This window comes from Prionailurus viverrinus, chromosome C1 (assembly GCF_022837055.1).
Source record: "Prionailurus viverrinus isolate Anna chromosome C1, UM_Priviv_1.0, whole genome shotgun sequence".
Classification (NCBI taxonomy): Eukaryota; Metazoa; Chordata; class Mammalia; order Carnivora; family Felidae; genus Prionailurus; species Prionailurus viverrinus.
This window is the reverse complement of record NC_062568.1, coordinates 186788933-186814780: the sequence shown is the minus strand read 5'-3', so window position 1 is coordinate 186814780 and position 25848 is coordinate 186788933. Positions and strand designations below refer to the sequence as shown.

At 37.0% G+C, this 25848-nt stretch overlaps 1 protein-coding gene across 8 annotated transcripts in view; it reads left to right on the top strand.

Moving 5' to 3' along the window:
* The window catches only part of AGO3 (argonaute RISC catalytic component 3), a 123118-nt gene extending 100382 nt beyond the window's left edge, over window positions 1-22736 (top strand). For 7 of the 8 annotated variants that reach the window (XM_047871402.1, XM_047871404.1, XM_047871408.1 and 4 more), the window contains 5 exons: window positions 1502-1696; window positions 2036-2170; window positions 6698-6799; window positions 15260-15459; window positions 15982-22736. In XM_047871402.1, the coding sequence (XP_047727358.1) occupies window positions 1502-1696; window positions 2036-2170; window positions 6698-6799; window positions 15260-15459; window positions 15982-16090 (741 nt within the window). In that variant the 3' untranslated portion in view covers window positions 16091-22736. The remainder of the gene's footprint in view (window positions 1-1501; window positions 1697-2035; window positions 2171-6697; window positions 6800-15259; window positions 15460-15981) is intronic. The other variant, XM_047871403.1, reaches the window with a different exon arrangement.
* Window positions 22737-25848: the final 3112 nt, after the last annotated feature.

The following is a 25848-nucleotide window of genomic DNA, read 5'->3' as shown; positions in this document are numbered from 1 at the left end:
ATTCTGTGTCTCCCTCTCTCTCTGCCCCTCCCCTGTTCATGCTCTGTCTCTCTCTGTCCCAAAAATAAATAAAAAACGTTTGAAAAAAAAAAATTTTTTTTTTAAAATAAACATTTTTTTTTTTAAATATTTGAGTTCCAGAGATTATGCTTCAGTAGGTCTGTGAATAAAAGATATAAAGAAAAATGAAGCATTTGAATGGGTCTTCTTTATTACTTACCTCCTTTCTCTTCTTCTCTTTAAGAATGTCTTTTTGTCTCTCTTTCCTTACTAATCTTTATATATACCAACAACATCTATAAATTAGAATCTTGTTAAATGTAAAGTGCAGGGGTGCATGGTTGGCTCAGTCAGTAGAGCATGTGCCTCTTTTTTTCTTTTTAAAATGTATTTATTTATTTTGAGGGAGAGAGTGCATGTGCATGGGCAAATGGGGGAGTGAAAGGGAGGAGGGTAGAGGGAGAGAATCCCAAGCAGGCTCCACACTGTCAGTGAGGAGCCGGATGTGGGGCTCAAACTCATGAACTGCAAGATCATGACCTGAGCCAAAGTTGTCCACTTAACTGACTGAGCCACCCAGGGCCCCTGAGCATGCTAATCTGGATCTCAGTGTCGTGAGTTTGAGCCCCGCTTTGGGTGTAGAGTTTAAAACTAAAAACAGGGGCGCCTGGGTGGCTCAGTCATTTGAGCGACCGACTTCAGCTCGGGTCATGATCTCATGGTTTGTGAGTTCGAGCCCCGCATCGGGCTCTGTGCTGACAGCTCAGAGCCTGGAGCCTGCTTCGGATTCTGTGTCTCCCTCCCTTCTGCCCCACCCCCATCCCCGACACTCTGTCTCTCTCTCCTTCAAAAATAAACAAACATTAAAAAAATTTTAATAAATAAAACTAAAAACATATTTTTTTAATTTTTTTAATATTTTATTTATTTTTCAGAGAGAGACAGAGACAGAGCATGAGTGAGGGAGGGGCAGAACAAGAGAGGGACACAGAATCTGAAACAGACTCCAGTTTCTGAGCTGTCAGCACACAGCGTGATATGGAGCTCAAACTCATGAATCTTGAGATCATGACCCTAGCCGAAGTTGGATGCTCAACCAACTGAGCGCCCTGATTTTTTTTTTTTAATGTAAAGTTCAACCTACTCATAGGAAAATAGTTTTGTTTTTGAAGATTTTATTTTTAAGTAATCTCTGTACCCAATGTGGGGTTCAAACTCACAACCTTGAGATCAAGAGTCATATACATTCTACTAACTGAGCCAGCCAAGTACCCCAGAAAATAGTTTTTGACCCTATACTGGATCTTTTATTCTCTTCTTCACTGGGAATTATCAATTTTTTATTACTTTGAAAATGAACAGTAATAATGTTATATATATAGTAAACTACAAATTTAACTGAAATCCATGTGCTTATTTTCAGTTTTTTTTATTGTAAAACTCATAATCATGGAGCTTTGATTGTCTTAATTTCTATTTTTCTTTCCTTTTTCCAACCTAGGTTGTAGGTAGTATGGATGCCCACCCAAGCAGATACTGTGCCACAGTAAGAGTTCAGAGACCCCGACAGGAGATCATCCAGGACTTGGCTTCCATGGTTCGAGAACTTCTCATTCAATTTTATAAGTCAACTCGGTTCAAACCTACTCGTATCATCTTTTATCGGGATGGTGTTTCAGAGGGACAGTTTAGGCAGGTTGGTTGCCTGGGATCTCATCATTCTGTGGTTAAATCAGATACTGGGTTTATAATATGGTATCTAGTTCTAAAGTTAGAAGCCTTAATTAGGTTGAAAATTCTCAAAAGTCAAAATTTGATGGTTCCTTAGATTTTCCCTTCTAAAAAGCTTACTATGGATGTGTAAGCCTTGATTGCTAACATCATTCTCTGATAATAGTTTAAATGGAATAAAGAAGTGTATTTAACTGTAAGGTGATAAGATTAAGAAGTCCTGAAACTAAATTATGATCTTAGTTTGAAGCATATATAAGAGAACAACTGACTATATCAAATGTTTCCATTTCATCTCCTCTAGGTATTATATTATGAACTACTAGCAATTCGAGAAGCCTGCATCAGTTTGGAAAAAGACTATCAACCTGGAATAACCTACATTGTAGTTCAGAAGAGACATCACACTCGATTGTTTTGTGCTGATAGGACAGAAAGGGTAATTTTACATCTGTTGTAATGCTATAATAAGACAAACTTACCTCAGATAGCTCTTAACAGAGCTCATAGAACACTTAACAGAGGCTCTCTGCCAAGCAGAGGTCCCAATATATACTAGCAGATTTCAATTTAGCAGATTATGAGTATAAAAGCATCCAAATAGGTTGTTGCTTTTAATTTTCTAGAATTTCTGTTAACCAAGTTCTATTCTCCAAGTATTCAAAATCCTGTTAATGCTTTTTGTTATTGTGAAGAAATTCTTTGTTTTTGTTTTTTTTTAAGGATGGGAGAATCTTTTTTTTTTTTTAATGTTTATTTTATTTATTTATTTATTTATTTATTTATTTATTTATTTATTTATTTGAGAGAGAGACCAAGAGACAGCATGAGCTAGGGAGGGGCAGAGAGAGGGGAGACACAGAATCTGAAGCAGACTCCAGGCTCTGAGCTGTTAGCACAGAGCCTGACACAGGGCTTGAACTCATGGGCCATGAGATCATGACCTGAGCCAAAATCGGATGCTTAATCAACTGAGCCACCCAGGCGCCCCTGGGAGAAGCATTTTTTAAATTTTATTTATTATTACTTTTTTTTGAGAGAGAGAGAGAGCAGGGGAGGGGCAGAAAAAGAGGGAGAGAGAGAATCTTAAGCAGGGCTGAATCTCAGTGACCAGAGGTCATGACTTGAACCAAAATCAAGAGTCAGGCTCTTAACTGACTGAGCCACCCAAGTGTCCTGAAGCTCATAGTTTTAAACTTGTTCTTTCTATTCCTATGTGTCCTATGTGTCTTAAATGTTCAGAGGGAATAAGGTACATTCATTTTTTAAAATAATCTTGTAAGAATTAGTTTTTTTAAAAGCTAGGGACTTGGGGCACCTGGGTGGCTCAGTTGGTTAAGCATCAACTTCGGCTCAGGTCGTGATCTCACAGTTCGTGGATTTGAGCCTCACATCGGGATGGGGCTCTGTGCTGACAGCTCGGAGCCTGGAGCCTGCTTTGAATTCTGTCTCTCCCTCTCTGCCCCTCCCCTGCTTGTGCGTGCTCTAACTAGATAGGTAGGTAGGTAGGTAGATAGATAGATAGATATTTTTTAAAAAACACCTAGGGACTTTCTAGAGTGATTAGTGGAAATTCATGTAAACCAACTTTTAAATAATGCTTCCTTTAAAATTCACAGAAGTTTTTTTGAGATTTTGTTTTTTTAATGTCTATTTTTTTTTAATGTTTATTGATTTTGAGGGAGAGAGAGAGAGCGTGCACTACTGGGGAGGAGCAGAGAGAGAGAGAGAGAGAGAGAGAGAGAGAGAGAGAGAGAATCCCAAGCAGGCTCTGCACTGTCAGCATGGAGCTAGACAGGGGCTTAGTCTCACAAACCGGGAGATCGTGACTTGAGCCGAAACCAAGAGTCAGACACTTAACCGACTGAGCTTCCCAGGCACCCCAGAATGTCTCTCTCTCTTTTTTTTTTTTTTTTTTTTTTTGTTCTTTTGATGTTTATTATTTTTGAGAGAAAGAGACAGCAAGCAGGGAAGGGGCAGAGAGAGAGGGAGACACAGAATCAGAAGCAGGCTCCAGGCTCTGAGCTGTCAGCAAAGAGCCCGATGCGGAGCTGGAACTCAAAGACCATGGGATCATGACCTGAGCTGTAGTTGGCCGCCCAACTGACTGAGCCACCCAGGCGCCCCTCTTTTTTTTTTTTTTAATGTTTATTTATATATTTAGAGAGAGAACACACACACGTGCAAGCGGTGAAGGAGCGGGGAGAGAGGGAGAGAGAGAATCCCAAGCAGGCTCTGCAGAGCTTAATGCAGGGCTCGATTTCAAGAAGCACAAGATCATGACCTGAGCTGAAATCAAGAATAGGACACTTAATGACTGAACCACTGAGGCACCGCAAGATTTTATTTTTAAGTAATTTCTATACCCAATGTAGGTCTTGAAGTCACTACCCCTAGATGAAGAATTTCATGCTCTACCAACTAAGCCAGCCAGGCACCCCCTCACAGAATTCATTTTTATGTTTTGTAGTATGACTGTGTATTTTTATAATTAGAAAGAGGAGGAGGTGTAAATACCTAGGGAAATCTGTATTCTTGTCTGCATGAAGCATAGGCAAGTAACAGTCTTACTGTCATTTCCATTGCTCCATTCCCATCCTTCAAACTGTGGAGCAGAGAAATTTGAGAATTGCAAGTGTTAGTGTCTCCTTGGGGAAAGGGTTCAACAGAAAAGACTGAGAAGTGTATGCTGGGTTTGGTATATATTTTGTCTTTGGTTACACTCTCCATGTAACTTGGGGCAAGTAACTTAACGTCTCTGTGCCTGTTTCCATCCCAGCAAGGTTTGGGTGATATTAATTTCCTCCTTATTTGGGTTGTTAAAAGGATTAAATAAATAAAAATATGTAATATACCTAAAACAATGCTTGGCACATACATGCTAAGCACACAATAAAGGTTGGCTAGTTGTAGAGTGTGGTGGTGTTTGTGGTAATAATAAAGGAAAAGAAAAAAATAATAATAGAGAAAAAGAAGTAATCATAGCAGACTAGGTATTTGTTATAGGTATTTGTTATAAATTTAACTCATTTAATCATCACAACACTATGAGGTATTTATTATTATTATCATTTTCCACAGAAGGAAACTGGGGCATATGAGGTTAAAGAACAAGGTTTACAAGCCTAGTTGTTGGTAGAGCTAGGACTCAAATCAGGCACTCTGGCTCCAGAATGCTTATAATCACTGTTAACCTCTCTGATGGCAGTAGTGTTAGTTTTTTATTGTGGCTTCCAGTTGTTAAAGGCCTTTGACCCCAAATTTCTATGTAAATTTTTTTTGTGCCTGAAAAACCAAATGTTTCTTCAGAAGCAAGATTAGGAAAACCTAAGTTAGATTTAATGATTACTAGCATCTGATGTTTAGTCATGTTAGTCCTTCATTTGTCAGCTTCTCTTTCACCTTTGTTCTAAATACTATTACTAATAATAGATGAGAGGTAGTTAAAATACCATGCCCTAGATAGAACAACTAGAAACCGGTGAAGCTGTGATATGAACCCATTCTGCTGTCTCTGTAAGTAAAGTAAACCTTTTTATATGTGTTAATTTGATTTGTGTGTTAAGAATAGGCATAATTTAGTTGATTATGAACTGTTTTCTTTGTTTTGTGCTTAGTATGAACTGTTTTCTTTGTTTTGTGCTTAGTGAAGGCTAAGCTACATAGCTATATAGCTACATAGCTATATATAACTCATGCCACTACCTGATAGTGGTCCCTCGCATGCAGAAAGAATGTCTGAGTCAGTAAAATAGTTTCTAATTTGCTAACCTTATAAACCTAGACTTAGAATTACTGATTTTAAATGTGTTAGAGATACAGAGGTAGAGGTGAGTATACATATGCATTTTGAAGTGTTTTATTAGGAACCTTTTGGGGCGCCTGGGTAGCTCAGTTGGCTGAACGTCCATCTTCAGCTCAGGTCATGATCTTATAGTTTATGGGTTCAAGCCCCATGTCAGGCTCTGTGCTGACAGCTCAGAGTCCGGAACCTGCATCAGAATCTGTCTCTCTCGGCATCTTGCAAAAATAAACAAATAAACTTTAAAAAATAAGCCTTTCCTTATCAGAAATTTTGAACCATTTCAGTCACATTCACACCATCGCCATCATGGTGTTGGCTTCCTTACAAGATGTTAAAACTGCTAGTATGAAATAAAAGGAATAGGACCTTTGCAATCAGTTCCATATTTCACTACCAGTTCAGCCCTTTATTGTGTGCTGTACGGTAAATTATTTCATATTCCTGAGCCTAGGTTTCCCAAACAGGAGGGAATAACACCTGACTTGCAGGATTATTAGGATTAGAAATAATATACGTTAAGTGCCTGGCACATAGTTAACAAATAGTTACTACTGTTGTATGTTGTCAGCATTCTTGCTCTCTAAAAATACAGTGTTTCCAAGGAAAATGCTAGTTTTCATAAATTACACATTCAAGAGTACCTATTGTTCACAGGTACCATAAATTGGAACATGTATAGCAGATTTGTTTTTATTTTTATTTTTATTTCTTTTGGGGGAGGGGGAAAAAAGGGAGAGAATCCCAAGCAGGGTCCACAAGGTCAGTATAGAGCTTGATGGGGCTCGAACTCCCAAACCATTAGATCATGACCAGAGCTGAAACCAAGACTCGGAGATTTACCTGACTGAGCCACCCAGACACCCCTAAAGTAATTTTAAGAAAAATTTTACGTGTTCCACCCATATTGGGATCATCTGCTAGTTAAGCACCAATAGACACTAGTAACTCTTTGTTGTTTATCAGCTCTCACTTTCAGCACTATGTAAGAATAGGAACCAAGACTAGAATAAGGTTTCCGGTTAATGCCTGCTCAAGTAGTATTTCAAGTTAAAGGTAGTGAAACACAGGATCAGCTGATATATTTATACATTTTTAAAAGTGCTTTTAGATACATTCTTTACCTTTGTCTCGTTTGTTTAAACTTTGGCCGAACAAATCTAGGTTGGAAGAAGTGGCAATATCCCAGCTGGAACAACAGTTGATACAGACATTACACACCCATATGAGTTTGATTTTTACCTCTGTAGCCATGCTGGAATACAGGTAAGCCTACACTTTCAGCAAAATGTTCTAATTCAGGAACTTCCATTCTTATGTGTTTTGTTTTGTTTTGTTTTTAATCTTTTTTAACGTTTATTTATTATTGAGAGAGAGAGACAGAGCACGAGCATGGGAAGGGCAGAGAGAGGAGGAGACATAGAATCTGAAGGAGGCTCCAGGCTCTGAGCTGTCGGCACAGAGCCCGACATGGGGCCCGAACTCAGAAACCCAGCGAGATCATGACCTGAGCCAAAGTCAGACACTCAACCGACTGACCCACCCAGGCGCCCTGTTATGTGTATTTTTTTAATTGAAAGAAACACTGTTTTCTACACTCTAAATTGTTTCCACATGAAATTAGATGAAACTTTCAGTAAATAAATTTCTTTCCCTTTCTTACCTTGGGGAGAGGGGCTTATTTCTATTAAAATACCAGAATGTAAGTAGTTTAACAGAATAAATCTCCCAAACTAGGTCCTCAATTTAACCTAAAACTTCAAAAATTTTAAAATACTTGATTCTTCCTTTGACATTTGCTTCTTTTTGATAATAATACTTCATAGAGAACTCTGGCATTTACTGGAAGATATTGAGTATGTGAAAGAGTTTATCAATTTGTAGCTTTAAGTTTCAGTGAAATAATTTTAGAGTCTTACTCTTTCCGGGGCATCTCGGTGGCTCAGTCGTTTAAGTGCCTGACTTCACTCAGGTCATGATCTCACAGTTCATGGGTTCGAGCCCCTTGTCAAACTCTGTGCTGACAGCTTGGAACCTGGAGCCTGCTTTGGCTTCTGTGTCTCCCTCCCTCTCTGCCCCTCACCCACTCACTCTCTGTCTCCCTCTCCCTCTCTCTCTTTCTCTCTCTCTCTCTCAAAAATAAATAAACATTAAAAAAAAAATTAAAAGAGTCTTACTTTTTTCATAAGATCACATTATTTGTTAGCTTTATTACTTAGTAGAACATAAGCTTTATTTATTTTAAATGAATCCTCTTATTTATTTAGTTAGGTATGTTGAGAGAGAGAGAGAGAGAGTACAAGCTTGAGTAGGAGAAGGGTAGAGAGTGGGGGAGAGGAAGAGTCCCAAGCTGGCTCCAAGTTGTAAGCATGGAGCCTGATGTGAGGCTTGAACTCACAAACTGTGAGTTCATGACCTGAGCCAAAGTCTGACCCTTAACCAACTAAGCTACCCAGGTGCCCTGAACATAAGCTTAATTCAGTGTTTCTCGAACTTTTCAATGACAGAGTGAACCTCTGTTCCTAGGATGTCTGACAGAATGTAGCACCAAACTATTTTAGGTTACTTGCCATTGATTAAAACAAATTTCAGGAAGATGTTCTATGCTGAACAGCTGTATCTCAAAGTCTTGTATGTCCCACATACACTAACCCCTTGTTCCACTCTTACAGCTTTAAAATTATTATCCCACTCATTTATCTGTGTTCTTATATCTGTTCCATTTCACAGTCAGTGAATCAATGTCAAACATTTCCACTGTGGGTGGTAACAGTCATTTAGCAAAACAAAGTTAAAAGTACCTTCCAGAGATAAAATCTGTAAAATTGGAGCACATATTTTTTAAACGAGTGTTTCTGTCCATGTATCCCATGGAACACTACTGCTGTGACTTTTCAATAAATATTATAGAAAAGAAAAAAAGATTCTTTGTTCAGATGAATTCTGGAAATGCTGGTTAAACAGAATTTTTTACTCTAGATTTTTTGTATGCTACTGATAGGCAAATAGTCATTATGAATCTTAAAGGCAAAGGTACTTCCATACTGTGTTTAACCAGCAATTTTAGGGACCAGTTTTCCTTTTGAACACTAAATTGAAACTTTAGTCAGTAAATAACCAGGAACATTTCACAAGGACTGAGGATGGTTTTTTACACATCTTCTCAGCTTTATTAGAATTTTCAAACTTCTCAGAGATAAAAACAGGAGTCTTGGGTTTTGTTTTGTTGTTGTTGTTGGAGTCTTGTTTTTTTACCAGCTAAAATTAAAAACCCAATCATTTCTAACCAGTATAAGAGATTATTTTTTTGTGTCATTGTTTTTAACTTTATCAGTGATTAACAGACCCTTCAACATTTTGGCCAAATTCCATAACATTTAATACTTTTTATTGGTCTTGTTGGTATTATTTTCTCCCTTCTGCATTTTATTTTAAGGTAAAATTCACACTCATCTTTAAAACTTAAATTTACAAATCACGTCAAAGCTTGCTACTACTCTGTTCCGCCCTTTACCTGCCCAGATCAGGCTAGAGCTTTGGTCCTGGTAACTTTGAATAGAGAAGGTAAATTTGATCAGACCATGGCCTGATTCTGAGATACCTCTTTCTCCTCCTCCTTCAGGTACTCTAACTCATCTCGTATTGCTGCCAGTCTGCTAGTATTTAGGAGCTCCTTAACTTATGCTCACTTTCAGTCCTTTAGGCTCCTAAAACTGTTTATAGTAATTCTTACCATTCCAGCCCTGTGGAGATGGCAGAGTGGGCCTGTGGGCTCTGAGCTCGGGAAGTGTCCAGCTGGGGCATGAGATAAAAGTCTCCCTTTCCAACAGGTTCTTATCTTTATAATGGATTCTCCTGGAGTCCCTCTTATTATATTTTCATGAGAGAGAGTGTACCTTTCCTCACAACTGCAATTCCATGTTTTCACAAAACCCATAATCATTCTTTTCCTCTACTGGGAGGATGGGGATTAGGTGAGAAGAGGCCAGCACCAGGGAATTGATGGTAAGACCTATCCTAACCTGGCTTCTCTCAGTGAGCCCTTGAGGAGAGGTGGCTGGCTCCAAAGATTGGTAATTCTTTAGACTGTGGGGTGCCTAACACCTTTAGTCCTCTCCTTCAGACCCTAGTTGCAATTCCAGGACAGCAGGGGGGGGAAAAAACCCACCTGACATACTATTAGAAATGTGTTGGGGCGCCTGGGTGGCGCAGTCGGTTAAGCGTCCGACTTCAGCCAGGTCACGATCTCGCGGTCCGTGAGTTCGAGCCCCGCGTCAGGCTCTGGGCTGATGGCTCAGAGCCTGGAGCCTGTTTCTGATTCTGTGTCTCCCTTTCTCTCTGCCCCTCTCCCGTTCATGCTCTGTCTCTCTCTGTCCCAAAAATAAATAAACATTGAAAAAAAAAAATTTAAGAAATGTGTTAACTGAAGGGAGCCTGGGACCCCTCTGAGCCTCCACAGGGAGTTCTCCTAAAAAGATAAATGCTCCCTGTTGAGGAATCACAGCAGACTGTGTCCTAAATTATAATTTCCTGATATAAATCACCACAACTTCAAAGATCTCCTTCACTATTGCTTAACAATCCTTAAAAAAAAAAAAAAAAAGGGGGGCGCCTGGGTGGCGCAGTCGGTTGAGCGTCCGACTTCAGCCAGGTCACGATCTCGCGGTCCGTGAGTTCGAGCCCCGCGTCGGGCTCTGGGCTGATGGCTCGGAGCCTGGAGCCTGTTTCCAATTCTGTGTCTCCCTCTCTCTCTGACCCTCCCCCGTTCATGCTCTCTCTCTGTCCCAAAAATAAATAAACGTTGAAAAAAAAAATTAAAAAAAAAAAAAAACAATCCTTGAACTCCTCTTTTGTTAGCTCTTAATACCATTTTCCAAGGGGCCCTAACCTTGGTCTCTTGCCCTGACACTCAGAACATGACCCCTTCCTTTTACCTCAGTAAGAAACTATACTGTCAGTCACGCCTGCTTTCTTCTCCCCTTTCTCACAGGAGGAAAGGTTCAGTGTGTAGTGTTGTTCGAATTTGCTCTCGCCTGACTCGAGTTGGTCTCAGTTCACCAGTTATCCTTCTTTTTGTACCTTCAGTCATTTCCAAGCTTCTGACCTCATCCCCTTAGCTGACACTTCCCCATCCTAAACTACAGTTCCTTGATCCTGTATTTCCCTTCAAGTTATTCTCTTGTATATTTCTTTCATTTGTAACTAAACTATTCTTAAAACAATAGCCTAAAGACACTCACCTGAAATTTAAAGAGACAAATGATACTAAGGATATAGAACAACTGAAACTTTACATTTTGCCAGTGTGAGTATAAATTAACATGAACATTTTTCTTTTTTTTTTTTTTTTTAATTTTTTTTTTCAACGTTTTTTATTTATTTTTGGGACAGAGAGAGACAGAGCATGAACGGGGGAGGGGCAGAGAGAGAGGGAGACACAGAATCGGAAACAGGCTCCAGGCTCTGAGCCATCAGCCCAGAGCCTGACGCGGGGCTCGAACTCACGGACCGCGAGATCGTGACCTGGCTGAAGTCGGACGCTTAACCGACTGCGCCACCCAGGCGCCCCAACATGAACATTTTTCAAAACTGTCTTGTCGTTATCTACTAAAGTTAAATATATGCATACTCTATGACCCAGGATCTCCAAGATACCTAACAGAAAATGCATATCTATGTTCACCAAAAGATAGTACGTTAATGCTTAGAGTAGCACTGGTCATAGTCAAAAACTACAAACAATTCAAATGCCCACAATCAGTAGATTGGAGAAATAAATAATGTATATTTATACAACAGAATATTCTACAACAAAGAGAATGCTGCAACAATATGGATGGATTTCACAAACACAGTGTCAAGCCAAGGAAGTCATACCCGAAGGGCACATGACTGTGATCCAGTGATGTGATTTATTATAAAGTTCAAAAGCAGATACAATCTTTAATGTCACCTATAATGTTAAAAGTCCAGTTACTGAAGGCAGAGTAGATAGGATGGTGACCACAAAAGGACACAAAGGGACTTCTTGGTTGCAGTTAATGTTCAACTTCTTGATTTGGGTACTGGTTTCATGGGTATTTGTGAACATTCCTCATCCTATACACTTATGGTCCATGTGCTTTCCTCTGTGTATTTATATTTCTGTAAAATGTTTATATTAACAGAAGAGACTATAATTGGCTGTATCCTCTTCAATTTATAGCAGCCTTCCACTGCTGCTTCTTGAACTCTGCAACATTCAATACTGTTGTCACTCACTTGTTGAAACCATCCACCATTTGATTTCCATACACATTTTTCTCTTTTCATCTTGCCTTTCCATTTGTTCTTCATTTAGTTTAAATTTTTAAGTTTAAATATTTATGACTTTGAAATCTCTTTACAGAGAGAACTTTTTCCAGACCTTGAGGTTGTTTTTGACTACACCCTCTCACCTGCCACCCTTCTCGAATCCATCCCTCAACCCTGTAGAATTTACCATCTCACTCTCAGACCCTTCTCATCCTCACTTCCCCTGCTTGGTTCAGCTCTCATTATTACTTTTCCTGTACAATTGCAAAATGATCCTAAGTGCCCCCATTTAATCTGTTCTCCCTCATTAATTGAAACATAAGACCCTATCATTTATCTATTTCGTGCTAACATATCCATTGAAGGTAAAGTCTCATTTTCTTAGGACAGCATACATACTCAATTCCTGATGTCTGCATCCTGCTCCCTTCACTTCTGCTACACCTCAGTCTGTTTTGCTTTTTTTCTCCTACTCTTCCTTCCTCCTTTACTTTCTTTTTCTCCTCCTCTCTATATCTCCTCCCTTTCACATACACAAACACACAGAAACACAACAGGACTACAGCCATTCTAAACAGAGTTCTCATAACTCTCCTGACCATGTCTCTCCCTTACCTTAATTACTCCTTCCCTAATTTAGTCCTGTTCATCCCTTAAGATTCATCTTGAGGATCAGCTCCTCCCAGAGCCTTTCTTATATCCTTCCCCAAGACAAATGCCCCTCCTCTGCACTGCCTGAGCACCCTATGCATACCTCTTTATTGCATTCATTAGACAGCATTGTAACCATGCTTCTGTTTCTCTCCCCCTTACACTAGTCTGTGAAGTCCCAAAAGGCAGAGACTACTCATTCATTCAGTCAACAGATATTTATTGTGTCTGCCTCCTAGAAGATAGGTGTTGATGCTAGGTATACAGAGAGAACAAATAAATACAGTCCCTTACTTTTATAGGTTGTTGGGGGGGGGGGGGGAGAGACCTACTAAGTAAGTAATCTCACAAATACATATTTATAAATTGGGATAAGCATAATAAAAGAAAAGTAAAGCTAGGAAGAGAGATTTTAGTGGGGAACTGATTTAGGTTGGGAGATCACATTTGAGAAATGACATTGAAGGTAAAATCAGGAGGAATAAGTGGGAGTTAAGCCAAGAAGGGGGAAGAAAATTCCTGCCAGAGGCACATACAGGCTCTTTGGTAGAAAAACGTTATTCATTGAAGAAATCAAATGGAGCCTGTGACCGCAACATGGGGGTAGGTTAGAGAGACAAGCCGGGGCTGAATTATACAGACCTTGTCAGGCAGGGATGAGCACCTGGATTTTAGTCAAAGTGCATCGGAAAGCCATTAAGAGGCTTTAAGCTGGACATGAACATCATTAGGTATATAGTGTGTGTATGTGTGTGTTTTAATTCATTCTTACTGAAAACAGATTCTCCTGGGGAATAAGAGTTGTGTAGGGGACATCAACTAGGAGTCTTAACATAATCCAGGCAAAAGATGATGGTGATGGAGACAAGAACAGTGATAGAACTGAATGAATCACATGTATTTAGGGTTTTTACTCTGTCTCTTCCCTGTGCCTGAGATGCTCTTCCCCCCAATCTCACAAGCCCTCTGTTGTCATTCAGAGCTCACATCCATGTCTCCTCTTCATGCATGACTATGCACCTGGCATTCAATACAGGACATGGCATATAGTGAGTGTTCAGTAAATACTGAGTGTGTGAATGTACAATATAAATGCATTATAAGCCTATAATTTGGAGGAGCTAAGATTTGGTAATTTGAATTTTATCCCCAGAATCTTACACAGTATCTAACAAATGATGCTCAAATTACTTGTTAAAGTATTAACTCATCTTTCTCCTTTTCTCTCTTGCTACTGCCATTTCCTTAGTTCAGATCTTCATCATCATGTGCTCTAACTAATGCAGCAGCCTCCTGGATGTTCCCCTTGCTTTCAGTCTCTTCCTGTTTCTTTTTTTTTTTTTTTTTTTTTAATGTTTATTTATTTTTGAGGAGGAGAGAGCGTGAACAGGGGAGGAGCAGAGAAAGAGGGAGTCATAGAATCCAAGGCAGGTTCCAGGCTCTGAGCAGTCAGAACAGAGCCCAACGCAGGGCTAAAATTCACGAACCATGAGATCATGACCTGATCTAGAGTCGGATGCTTAACCGACTGAGCCACCCAGGTGCTCCAGTCTTCCTATTCCTAATCCAGGCTCCATGTTATTGCTATTACTTTAATAAAACCCCAGTCTCATCCCAACTAAAGTCTCTCTTGTTTAAAAAACAACCAAAAAACCCAACATGCAGTACTTTCCCTGCTGCCTACAGGTAGAAGTCCAAATTCTGAGGCATGTCATTGAATCTGATTCCAAACTTTATTTTCAGACTTCATCTTTTTTCCCTTGTGCACCATACTCTGCTCACACAGGTCTATTAGCCATTCCCCCTGTGCTTTTGGTAAGGCTGTTGACTCTTTCTGGCGTCTTCTCACACTGGCTGCCCAAAAATGACAAAATCTCCCTCTCTCCCCTTCCCCTTGGTGAAGAACCATGGCTTAGCCCTATAATTACTTCCTTTGGTATTCTCATACAGGACTAAGTGCCAATAATACTATAGCTTTTGTTAGTTTTTTTTAAATTATAGATGCCATTAACTCCTCTACTAAATTATGTTTTCCAAAAGAAAGGAAACCTTTGACTTTGTTTTTCTTTGAATCTGCGGTATCTAACATAGTAACTATTACAGAGGAACTCAACTAAATGTTCTGGGTTTTTTATTATAGTAAAATTATGCAACATACAACTTACCATTTTAACTACTTCTAAGTGTACAGTCTGTCACATTAAGCACATTCACATTGTGTGCAGCCGTAAGACCGTCTATCTCCAGAACTTTTTCATCTTCCTTGACACTCTATACCCATCAAACACTTAACTCCCCATTCCCCTTCCCCACCACACCCCTGGCCACTGGCAGCCACCACTGTACTTTCTGTCTCTCTGAATTTGACTTCTCCAGTTACCTCATATGAATGGATCATACAGTATTTGTCCTTTTGTGACTGGTTTATTTCATTTAGCATATGTCATCAAGGTTCATCCATGTGTTAGACTTTTCTTTATAAGCCTGAATAATAGTCCATTGTATATATATACCACCTTCTATCCATTCTCCCATCATTGGATACTTGAGTTGCTTCTGCCTGTAGGCTATTGTGGATACTACTACTTTGAACAAGGGTGTGCAGATATCTGTTTGAGTCTCTGCTTTCATTTCGTTTGGCTATGTACCCAGAATCAATTAAGTAAAGTATGTTTTATTTTACTAATGTGCAAAGCTGGTTTTTTAATATAACTTGGTCTGTGATGAGCATTTATTTAAATGTTTAAAAACCAAAAGAACATGCCACTGCCTTCTCTACAGGGTACCAGCCGTCCTTCACACTATCATGTTTTATGGGACGATAACTGCTTTACTGCAGATGAACTTCAGCTGCTGACTTACCAGCTCTGCCACACTTACGTGCGCTGTACAAGATCTGTTTCTATACCTGCACCAGCGTATTATGCTCACCTGGTAGCGTTCAGAGCCAGATACCATCTCGTGGACAAAGAACATGACAGGTAGTATAAAAGCACAACAAATACAGATTCTCACCCAAAACCAAGTATGGGTCAGCATGTTAGGCTTTTCTTGCAAAATTTCTTTTAAGTGTTTCCATGTATGTGCCTCTCTGCCACAAGCTGTTAGAGGACTCAGTGGTCCATATGAAAAGGAACAATAGGCAGAACTGACTACCCAAGGTAAGGGCTCCATTAAAATGTGCATTTTAGGCTTATTAGTATTAGAATGGTATAGTGATTTAGTTGCTTTACCAGATTAATTCAAGGGAGAGATCATTGCTAATAGACAAAATGATGGGATGTCTGAGATTTGCTTCTAAACAATCCTGGGGAGGTGAGAGAAGTAAAACAAAATTGGCCTTGGGTTAATAATCATTGAAGCTGGGTGATAGAAATCTTCATAATGCCAGCCTCTCTTTTTTTAATATAAATAGTTTTGAAATTTTCTATGAGTAATATTTTCTAAAATTACTACATCAGAATAGGGTTTGTTTTTGTGTTCATTGCCACTTCTCTTAACAGTGCTGAAGGAAGTCATGTTTCAGGACAGAGCAATGGACGAGATCCACAAGCTCTTGCCAAGGCTGTACAGATTCACCAAGATACCTTACGCACAATGTACTTTGCTTAAAAAGTCCAAGAATATTCTCTGAGAGGAAGAATTGAAAGATGCATCGACATAGAGCGTATGTTTCCAGTGGAGTCAGTTGAGTGGGAATGCCTCCAGCCATACAGCAACCAACACTGTGTGGGGACCAGGGTCTGATTTTTATGTTAATATAAGGAAGATTGTTTACTTCATCAAGGAACACAGCACCATTATGCAATATGAAACCAGCCAACTGCTTTTTTGTGCGGTCTCCTTAGGAAGTATCGCCATTGTTTTGTTTTCACTTTCTTGTAGTCTAACCCTTTTAATGCCTTTACCTCAAGTTGCTTGGCAGCACAACTATCTTTGCAAAAAAAGTACAGAAAAAGTAAATGACGGTTTAAAAAAAAAAACACACACACCTTACATGAATAATCAAAGTGATTGTTCACAATTATGTGTGCAAAAAAATTAATGTGCATTCGTGTATTCTTGTGAAAGGTATCTGTGTATATTTTAAATATATACATGTATACTTCATATGCATATATATCTGGATCTACACTGACAGTAGATATATATGTGTCTGTGTGTGTATTTTATAGTTCATTCCATCGGGAAACTTTCTTTCCCTTTTATCATCCTCCCACCACCACTTTGATTTCTCTCTACCTCCCTCGCCTTCATCACCTACATTTTTTTTTCCTGATGCTACCAGTGACATTCAGATGTTCATGTATCTGGTTCATTTGGATATGAAGCATGGCAAACTAGAGTTTTATTTTTATTTTGCACACCCTACTCCTGTCTCTTGTCTCATACACAATTCTAAGTCCTCAACTCTTGATATTGCTTTCTTAAACAAAATTATTATATATATACACACACACATGTATATGTATGTATATATGTGTGTGTGTGTGTGTGTGTGTGTGTATATATATACGTATATATATATATGAAGTTTCTATGAGAGTGTCTGCCCACTCCTGCTCTGAACTTAACATTTGCCATTTGTGCAATGTGTATATAAGCAGTAGCAATCTTAAACTATTATTTTTCTTTAGTTTGTTAAAGCTGCTATAAATATAAAACTTTGTCAGAAGTTGTAACTCAGAAATTTCTCTATAACTGATATGTATTCTAAAGCCTTCTGTTGCTATGGGTTATACATGAAAATCCCTTACAGCTTTCATAAAGGGCAAATATTTTAAATGATTGAAACTCTTTAGGGTTGAGGCCTCTGAAATTGGGTGGAGAGAGAGAAGGGGTTGCTGAGGGTTTTTTGTTTTTGTTTTTTTGTTTGTTTTTGTTTTTGTTTTTTTTTGCTAGTTTACTTGTTGCCTCTCATACCTTAATGTGATTTTCATATATATATATACACACACATATATATATGCTTATATATATATGTATGTATATATATATATATATATATATATATATACACATATATGTATGTTTTGAAGTACAGCTTCCTTTTATATTTATTAGGATAGTGCTTTAATAATTAGAGAACTGTATTGGCAACATCTTTTATAGAAATGTAATCATGTTTATTTTAAGAACTGACAACTTGTTTTGCTGTCTTTTAGTGCAATAAGCAGTTTTAAAGGAAAGGTGTGTCTGTTTGATTTCTTTACCACAGATAGTGGGAGAAACAGGCACCTCCATAATTTTAAAAGGGCAAAGTAATACAGCCTTAATTTCAGAAGGAAAGTTTTGTAATTTTTCAAGTTTAAAGAATGTCTTTTAAAAATCCTAATGAAAATGAAGGAAGTTAAATTTCCTAAATGAGTCTGATCTTAAATATTAGAGATAGAGTTGAACTTAGATTTAAGAAATGACAGTGAATAGGGGCTTGTAACTTTTGATCTCAGGATCATGAGTTCAAGTGCCACTTCAGGTGTGGAGCCTACTTTTTAAAAAATGACAGTGAATAACTTAAGATTTAGAAGACATTTAATATTTTGAAAATAGATCATGTTTATTGAACAATCATACTGGTTAGGTGCCCATTTTCATTTACTAAAATTAATTAGGAAAATGTAAAATGATATTTTTAAAACATTTTTTGCCAATTTATCACCAGTGTAACTTTCCTTTTAAAATTAGGGTTATGGTGGCAAAGGAGGTTAGGACTGATCATTTTAAATGAGTTAAATCACTGAAATATGGAAAAGGTTTTACAAAACTTCTGTTTTATTGATTTTGTTTTAAGGTATTGAAAATATTATAGAGCTGTCAAAATCAAGTTCATCAGTAACATTGGATTCAGGGGAGCTTAGCACTTTGTAACTCATGAAAATTGCATTTTAATTTTTTTTTTTTTTTTTTGCACTGGTTCAGAGTGTAGATACTACAGATTGTTTCCAGTGGGCATTTTAAACCTTTCAGAATTCCATCTGCACATGATATCAAATGGATTAGCTCTTTAGTTTCTCTCTTACCTGTAATCCACTCTTATTGCCAATTTACTGTATTTTGAGCCTATAATCTGAGCCCGTGTCCTCCAACAGGTATGAAATATTTTGTTCCTCTGCCAGAAAACTAAGAAAGTACTGTATTTTGTATGTTTATTATTACTGAAGTGTCTGAAATGCAATTTACAACACTGTTTCAAAGCTCTTTACATGAAGTAATATTTGTATAGTATATACATTTTTTTCTCCCAACCCTGCCCCTCTCCTCCAAAAATTTCCTATAAAGCATGTATTTTTTTTTTTACATTAAAATTTCACTGAATATAGTCAGGAACATGAACAAGAGAAGAAAATAGTTTATCCTTGATTGTTATATGCTTGCTCAGTATGAGTAAAACACCTTCCTTTACCAATGGGAGCTACACAGACATGTGGGAAACTATAGGGCCCAGGGAAGAACTATAAGATACCATTTGCCTATTTAGTGCTTCACTTCATTTTCAGTTGCTTAGTTTTCCATGTGGTAGAGTGAAACCCGTAATTTAAATCTATTTGGAAGGACTTTTACTGAGGAAAAACAAAAACGTTTTTTAATATAAAGCTTTACCTTTGAAGTGAGTTCTTTTTTAGGGTTTCTTTCTTACAGTTTCAACATTGCTAGTTTAAGGTTGGTTAACTTGAAAGAATATGTATAGTATATTTCTATTTTGCTTACTAACAAATTGGTATATCAAACTTAATTAAAAGGAACCTTGTGCTTAGAATTTTAAGATAAAAGACTAAGTGGCAAATACTTTTTGAAATTTGTTTTAATTATTATTGCACTCTGGTGTAGAATTCCTGATCTTTTTTTATTAAAAAAAAAAAAAAAAGATTGTTTTGAATTTAAAGGTCATGAAACTCAACAATGACCTTTCTGTTCCTGCCTTTGCTCACTAAACTGTATAATGAATGCTAAATTTTGGTCTGCTGTTTTCTATGATGCATAAGATTTACTTTAAAATGTCAGTCCCAGCCACTGGTATAATTGATTTTCATATGAAGAAGAGTTGGGAGTTTAATGTATATTCCGGATGGCAAATGTGTCTGGGTAAAGTGCTGATACATGTTATGACAGTATCAGGTTACTGGCATTGAGGACCATACATTTATAATACTACAGCTGCTATATTTATTTAATTAAGTAGAGTCTGACATTTACTGCACTAAACAATAAGGAGATGAGCAGGATTGGAGGCTAGTGTTAAGACACACACCCTTTTTTCCTAAATAAGATTAAGAACATGAAATAATAAGGTAACAAAGGGTGCTGCCATTTTAGTTTCAATTTAATATCAGGATACGCTTTGTTTTAGAAATGCAGATTTTAACTTTAGCTGTTTTGCAAAAGGGTACCTCAACCGCCTCAGTACTGGTTTTTGGCATATTTTCACAGAAGTACAGCTGCCCTTTATTTTTTCTTAATATTTTACCTTTTAACAAGTTTCTCAGAAAAAAAAAAAAAAGTTCTTATATGGAAATCTACCTGTTTGTAATCCATTAATTTATTTCTCTTTCTAGAAGAGTCTAGAAGGGATTCTAGTAGGAATGTACCAGGTGTTTTGGAAGGCACTAGATAAAGATTCATCTCTACTGTCTAGAATAGGGACTCCTAGCCTTCTAAAGACCTATACTAGTTTTCCAAACTAGGTTCTTTGATGACCCACCACTGCCTAATGTTTACTTGTATATTCTGTAATGGATTTTAGGTTGACAGACTGCATGACAGGCTTAGTCCTGACAGACTTAAAGGAAATAAAATCTGAGTTGCCATTCAGTAGAAATGGCTGGCAGAGGATCTCAGTGTTTAAGGAAGAGGTGAACAAGCAGAGTGGCAGTAATAGATCTGAAGCAATTAGATGGATTATATAGGCCAGGAATTAGAAACTGTTGGTAAAGGAAGTTGATGAGTGTTTTCAGAGGCTAACATATATATTTGCCAAGGGTGGTGATTTTTATGAAATCCATGAATCTAGCCACTTGGATTCAGCTTAGAATATTTTAGTCCTGCTTTTTCAAACTTGATAGAAATATTTTGCCAAAAAGCTTAACTGAAAACTCTGTATAATTTTTATTCAGGATCGTTAAACCTGAGTTAAATATTTGGTTAAATCTCTCTTAGATGTTCTCCTATTGAGTATTTTTAAAAGACAGGTTGTTCCTATCAGTAACTTCCGACTTAAATTACCTTTTAGGAGTTATCAGTCAAGCTGCAAAAAGACATCATTGGCTTGGCATCTTTATTTTGCCTTTTTTATCCATACAGAGTTTTAATCCTTTGCATTCTTTTTGAGAATTCTTAGATGTCTTAAAGCTTCAATAATAATAGTTGGGAGGCTTTATAGATATAGATATGGATAGATCAAGTGAGGCTTCCCTGAGTGGTGGTATAACCCTGACTCTAAAGTCTGTCTTTATTTTCCTATTCCCCTCCCATTTGATCATATAAAGCACTTTCGTGATTCTATAGGAGTCAAAAATAAGCCAAGAATTGATGTGTAAAATTAGTACAGAAATGTGAAAGTAAGGGTTTTCTCCAGAAAATCTTTTTTAAGAAATTCCCGCTTATACTAAGAACATTCTTGATCAATGACTGTTAGAAATACCATGATTAGTAAAATGTAAGCTGACTCTCAGGAGGAAAAAAAATCTCTCTCTCTCTCCCCCTCTTCCTCCCCACCATATATATATCAAAGGGAAAAAAATATTTTTTGACTTTTTCCTGCTTTTAAAAATGGTACATTTCAGTTTATAATTTTCCCTGTCGGTCAAAATAATTTTTTTTTTTAACATAATGGTCAAAGCTTGTGCTAGTATTACCTACTGCTAGTTGAATTTTATTTTTCTTTACCCAGCAAAGATAGTACTCTAGATTTTTACATTGTACATTAAACCTCAAGAATCTAATGCTCTTAAAGTATGGAGAAGCTAAAGATTTTAATTTGGATTGAAGATAGAAAAATAATAACTTTAGTATGGAAGGTTGAGATTTACCAATAGCAAACCCTGTTGAAGTACCAGGTAACAAAGAGTGTGACAAAATTAAGATCCTATTAATTAATCTGTCCACCCATTGGTCTCCCTTCCTTTTTGAAATCAATGTCTGAAGCAACCAAAACCTAATGTTGTATCTATGTTAGTGTCTCAGTAAAGCAAAGATGTTCTTCAGGGTAGATGCTGAGTTAAATTGTTAAATCTTTTTTTAAAGCAAGGCGGTTCTTAGAAAGTGCCTTTTCAGAAGATGGTGCTGTAGATTTTTATTTTTCAAATAGCACGAGACTAAAAATTTAAAAGGTAAATTATTTTAGAACTCCAAGAGTGTGACAGTTTCATATAAATAATGTTATTCGTTGTCCTGAATCTGGTCCAAGGAACCAAGTAAAGGTTTCATTCAGTAAAATATCTAGGTAAATGCTCACCAAATGTATTTTGCAAGTTTGAAAAATAAATTTTTAATAGAATTAACCCTTTCAGTTCTCAGCTGTGTTTGAGGTAATCTGTAAGGTGCATAAAACAGCAAATCTGCTAAACTTTTTAACAAGAGTATGGGTATAGTAACAAGTGCCCAAAGGGAAAGGTAACTTGCCAGGGAACTATATGTCATAGCTACTTTTTTTTTTTTTTTTTTCAGTATAGATTGACCCTTCTGTAAATATCTTTTGGCATCCTTTTCTAATTAATATTTGTTAAAGAAGACTGCTTATATATAAAGGAGAGCCAAGTCATCATGGAAATTAGTTTAAGAGAAAAAGTAAGTGACTATAACTCTAACGTTAGGAAAATTTTCTTTTTTAGGCACCAAGAAATATATGATTCCCTCTTTTTTCTACCATGGGGCAACTATGAAATATGATGATAGTGCATCTAAAAGGGCATGACCGGTTAATTAGAAATGCAACATGAAAAATTGGGCTTTGGAGGAAATAAGCAAAATGAACCATTCATACTTACTAGAAACATAGTAATCTACCAGAAAGCAGTTTTCCCCTGGGCTTTTTACTCTCCTAGTAGACAACAGTAAATGATCACCTAACCAGTTCTTGCTTGTGAATTTGGTGAGCATTTCTCCAGAAAAGAATTGACGTAAAACAAAAAACACCACACCTCAGTAACCTTGTATGCTGCATTATGTAACAATGATAGTAAGATTATATCGATTGTTTGGAGTGTACTGTGTCTGTTTGCAAATATACATGCACATTAAACTTTTTCATTTTTTATAATGTCTTAATAGCAATTATGAGTTTATTTTTTTAGTATTAATTTTTCTATTGTGATGTTTATATTTATTGGCAACTTGTGTGCAACTTTTATATTTTGCTTAGATGTTGGTTTTAAGGTATTTTATTTTTATAGATATTTCTAGCTTTTCCTCTTTCTTTGTGATATTAGCAAAGATTAAGATGGAATGTTAATATACCAACCAAAACTACTAATTCCATAAAGTCTAGAATTTGGATTTTTACCAATAAACCATTAACACTATTTTCTAACTTAGAATATTTAATGTTGTTTATATAGTGGGCATTAAAGACAGTCTTTAGACAGATTTCTAAATGTGGAGGGGGAGGTGGGGCTTTTCTATGAGTTAGATTTCTTTCCCTTAGGTAGCAAACTAACACTAACAGATTGGATTTATTTTACCTGATCTGCCGTTTTGGGGCAACTTGTCAATTAAATGATTGTTACGTTTCTTTTTTTTACCTTTAACTACATTGAAACTAATTTAAATGGTCACATCACCCAGCATTAGGATTATGATATATTTATAAGCCTGGGAAGCAAATAACAAGTGATCCAGAAGTCATTGATAATTGACTTTGAAATGAGATTTCCTTCCCCACCCCCATAATTATATTATATGAAAGATATGCTACCTTGATCTTTTCCCTAGCATACTTTCAAAGCTGATTCAACCCGAGCATCAGTGAAGAAACAGAATTTAAGTGGCTAGGTAGAAAAGTGATAGCAGCAGAGTAATACAGAATTTCAGTTAATTAAAAATCTAAAAAGAGCTTATGAATGCAAATTAATTGGAAGGCAGTGAAAAGTATTTATTATAGGATATTAATTTCAAACAGTTATGCTCACTCCAGTTTCCTAGTAAATAGATCAAGGTTATTTGTTTTGGCACACTAACTTTTTACAAAACCGTGTGAAAAGAGTGAATTCTCTTAAGTAAAGTACTTCCATAGTATTTTTACACTGTGAATTTGTGTGGTAAGCCATTTTTCTGTAGGTAAAAAGTAAACTTTATCCCATCCTCTGAGAATTTAAAACTCAAATTTTAAATTTAAAATTATCAGGGCTTAGTGTATGACATTTTGCTGTACTGTAATCTGTTCTTTCCACTGAGGGAATAAATGAGAAAGTTTCAAGTAATTATAATTGGGGAAATGTTATTTTTATATTATGTAAAATTTCACAATTTAACGTGAATCAGCATGTAATTTCAGAGACATTAGTCGTATCACTTTTTCTGCATTTTTTGCCAGTTACAGTAGTGTTGTTGTTTTTTTAATTATGAACTATTCTAAGCTACTTCCTTCACCCCCACATCAGGTATTAATTGAAGACTGGTACTCTGATTATAGGAATTTGTTGCTACTAAATAAAAATTAAATATGTTTCAAGCAGTCAAGATATATTTTTGTTGCAAGTATAAGCCACCTCTTAATATTTATTATGCTTTTAATATTAATAGTTTTACTCATTATGTTTCAACATCATCCTAGATTGACAGGCATGTAATTCTTGTAGACCCAACATTTTTAAGGCAACCTCGAGTAGAAACAGTCCTTTCTTTCTTTTTTTTTTTTTTTTTCCTTCTGAAAACTCATAAGAACCTGACACATAGAGCTTATTTTGCTCTTTTAACTGTTGGCTCTATAAATCAGGGCACCTGGCATCAGTACTGAATTACCACAGTGGAGTTACTTGGTGACTTGTTCCTGGTTTATAGTCCACCTCCTAAGAAAGAAATACTTGTGCAGTAATAGTTAATCCCAAAAAAGAACTGTCTTGAACAGTCCTATTTGAGTAGAAAACAGATGGGTGTGTTGGTCATCAGAACTTTTTTCCTGGTTTTGGTTTTATTATTTCCCAAAATTAACTATAATTTTGTGTTTGAAGTTTAAAGGCAGTGGCCAGATACTAGAGAGGGAGATTACTCTGGTATTTAATGCGTGCAACTTTCCATCCTCATTTACTCTATGCTTTAATTGGAAGGACAAACAAAATTCCTTAATTTGGCCTTTTAATATTTTAAAAAACCAAACAAGGAAAGACTTCCTACTGATTGTTGCAGATATGGCCATCCTTACTATGAGAACCTGTGGAAACAGGAGGTCTTTGTAAAGAAATGCTCTGGTGAGATTGTGAGGTGTGTGTAGTGAGATGTGGGAAAGGCTTCTTTGCTGGGATCCTTAGAAACCTTACAGCTGTTGTGGTATCTGCCTTCGTTCTCACAACCACGTTGTAAAAGAGGGACTTGAACTCACAGAAGATACCTGAAAGAGTTCTCTGTAACCTAAATTTATTTTCTGCTGTTGTCCCAGACCTCAAGCTGTATCTCTTCTTGTTAAGTTAAAGAAGTCTTGGAAGTTGCTTCTGAATTATAACAAATTAAGTGAAGTATTTATCCTTAAATGGAGCTATGGCTTGGCTACCAATATGGCTTTTCTCCTTTACTTAGAAAACACCAATGAAACAAGGTATCCTTTCCTGTAAAGGAAATGTTTTTGGTAGAAGCTTTGGGGAAAACATGGATACATTGTGATGAAGGGGAAGTCTCATCTCCCATAGTTCAGCTAGGTTAGTGGATACAATTTAGGCCCAGGTTGCTTAACAAAAGGAAGCTTTGGTTTTGGTAGGTACAGATTTGGATCTCCAGTGGTAATTAATTGCACATATCTCCCTGGTTCACAGAAAGGGTATGTTCTCATATTACTGACAACAACCCTCCAAATGTGCATGTGCTCTTTCTCTAATTCAAAAACCAGGAATAGTAAGCACTAAGAGAAATTTTCTAATAGTTTGTCCCTAAAAGATTCTTCAAATGTTTTTCAGGGGCTTTCTCATTTCTTAGCCCAGGGTGCAACACCTTTTTCCTTTCTAAAAAAAATTTTTTTTTTTTTTTAATTTTTTTTTTTTTTTTTCAACGTTTATTTATTTTTGGGACAGAGAGAGACAGAGCATGAACGGGGGAAGGGCAGAGAGAGAGGGAGACACAGAATCGGAAACAGGCTCCAGGCTCTGAGCCATCAGCCCAGAGCCCGACGCGGGGCTCGAACTCACGGACCGCGAGATCGTGACCTGGCTGAAGTCGGACGCTTAACC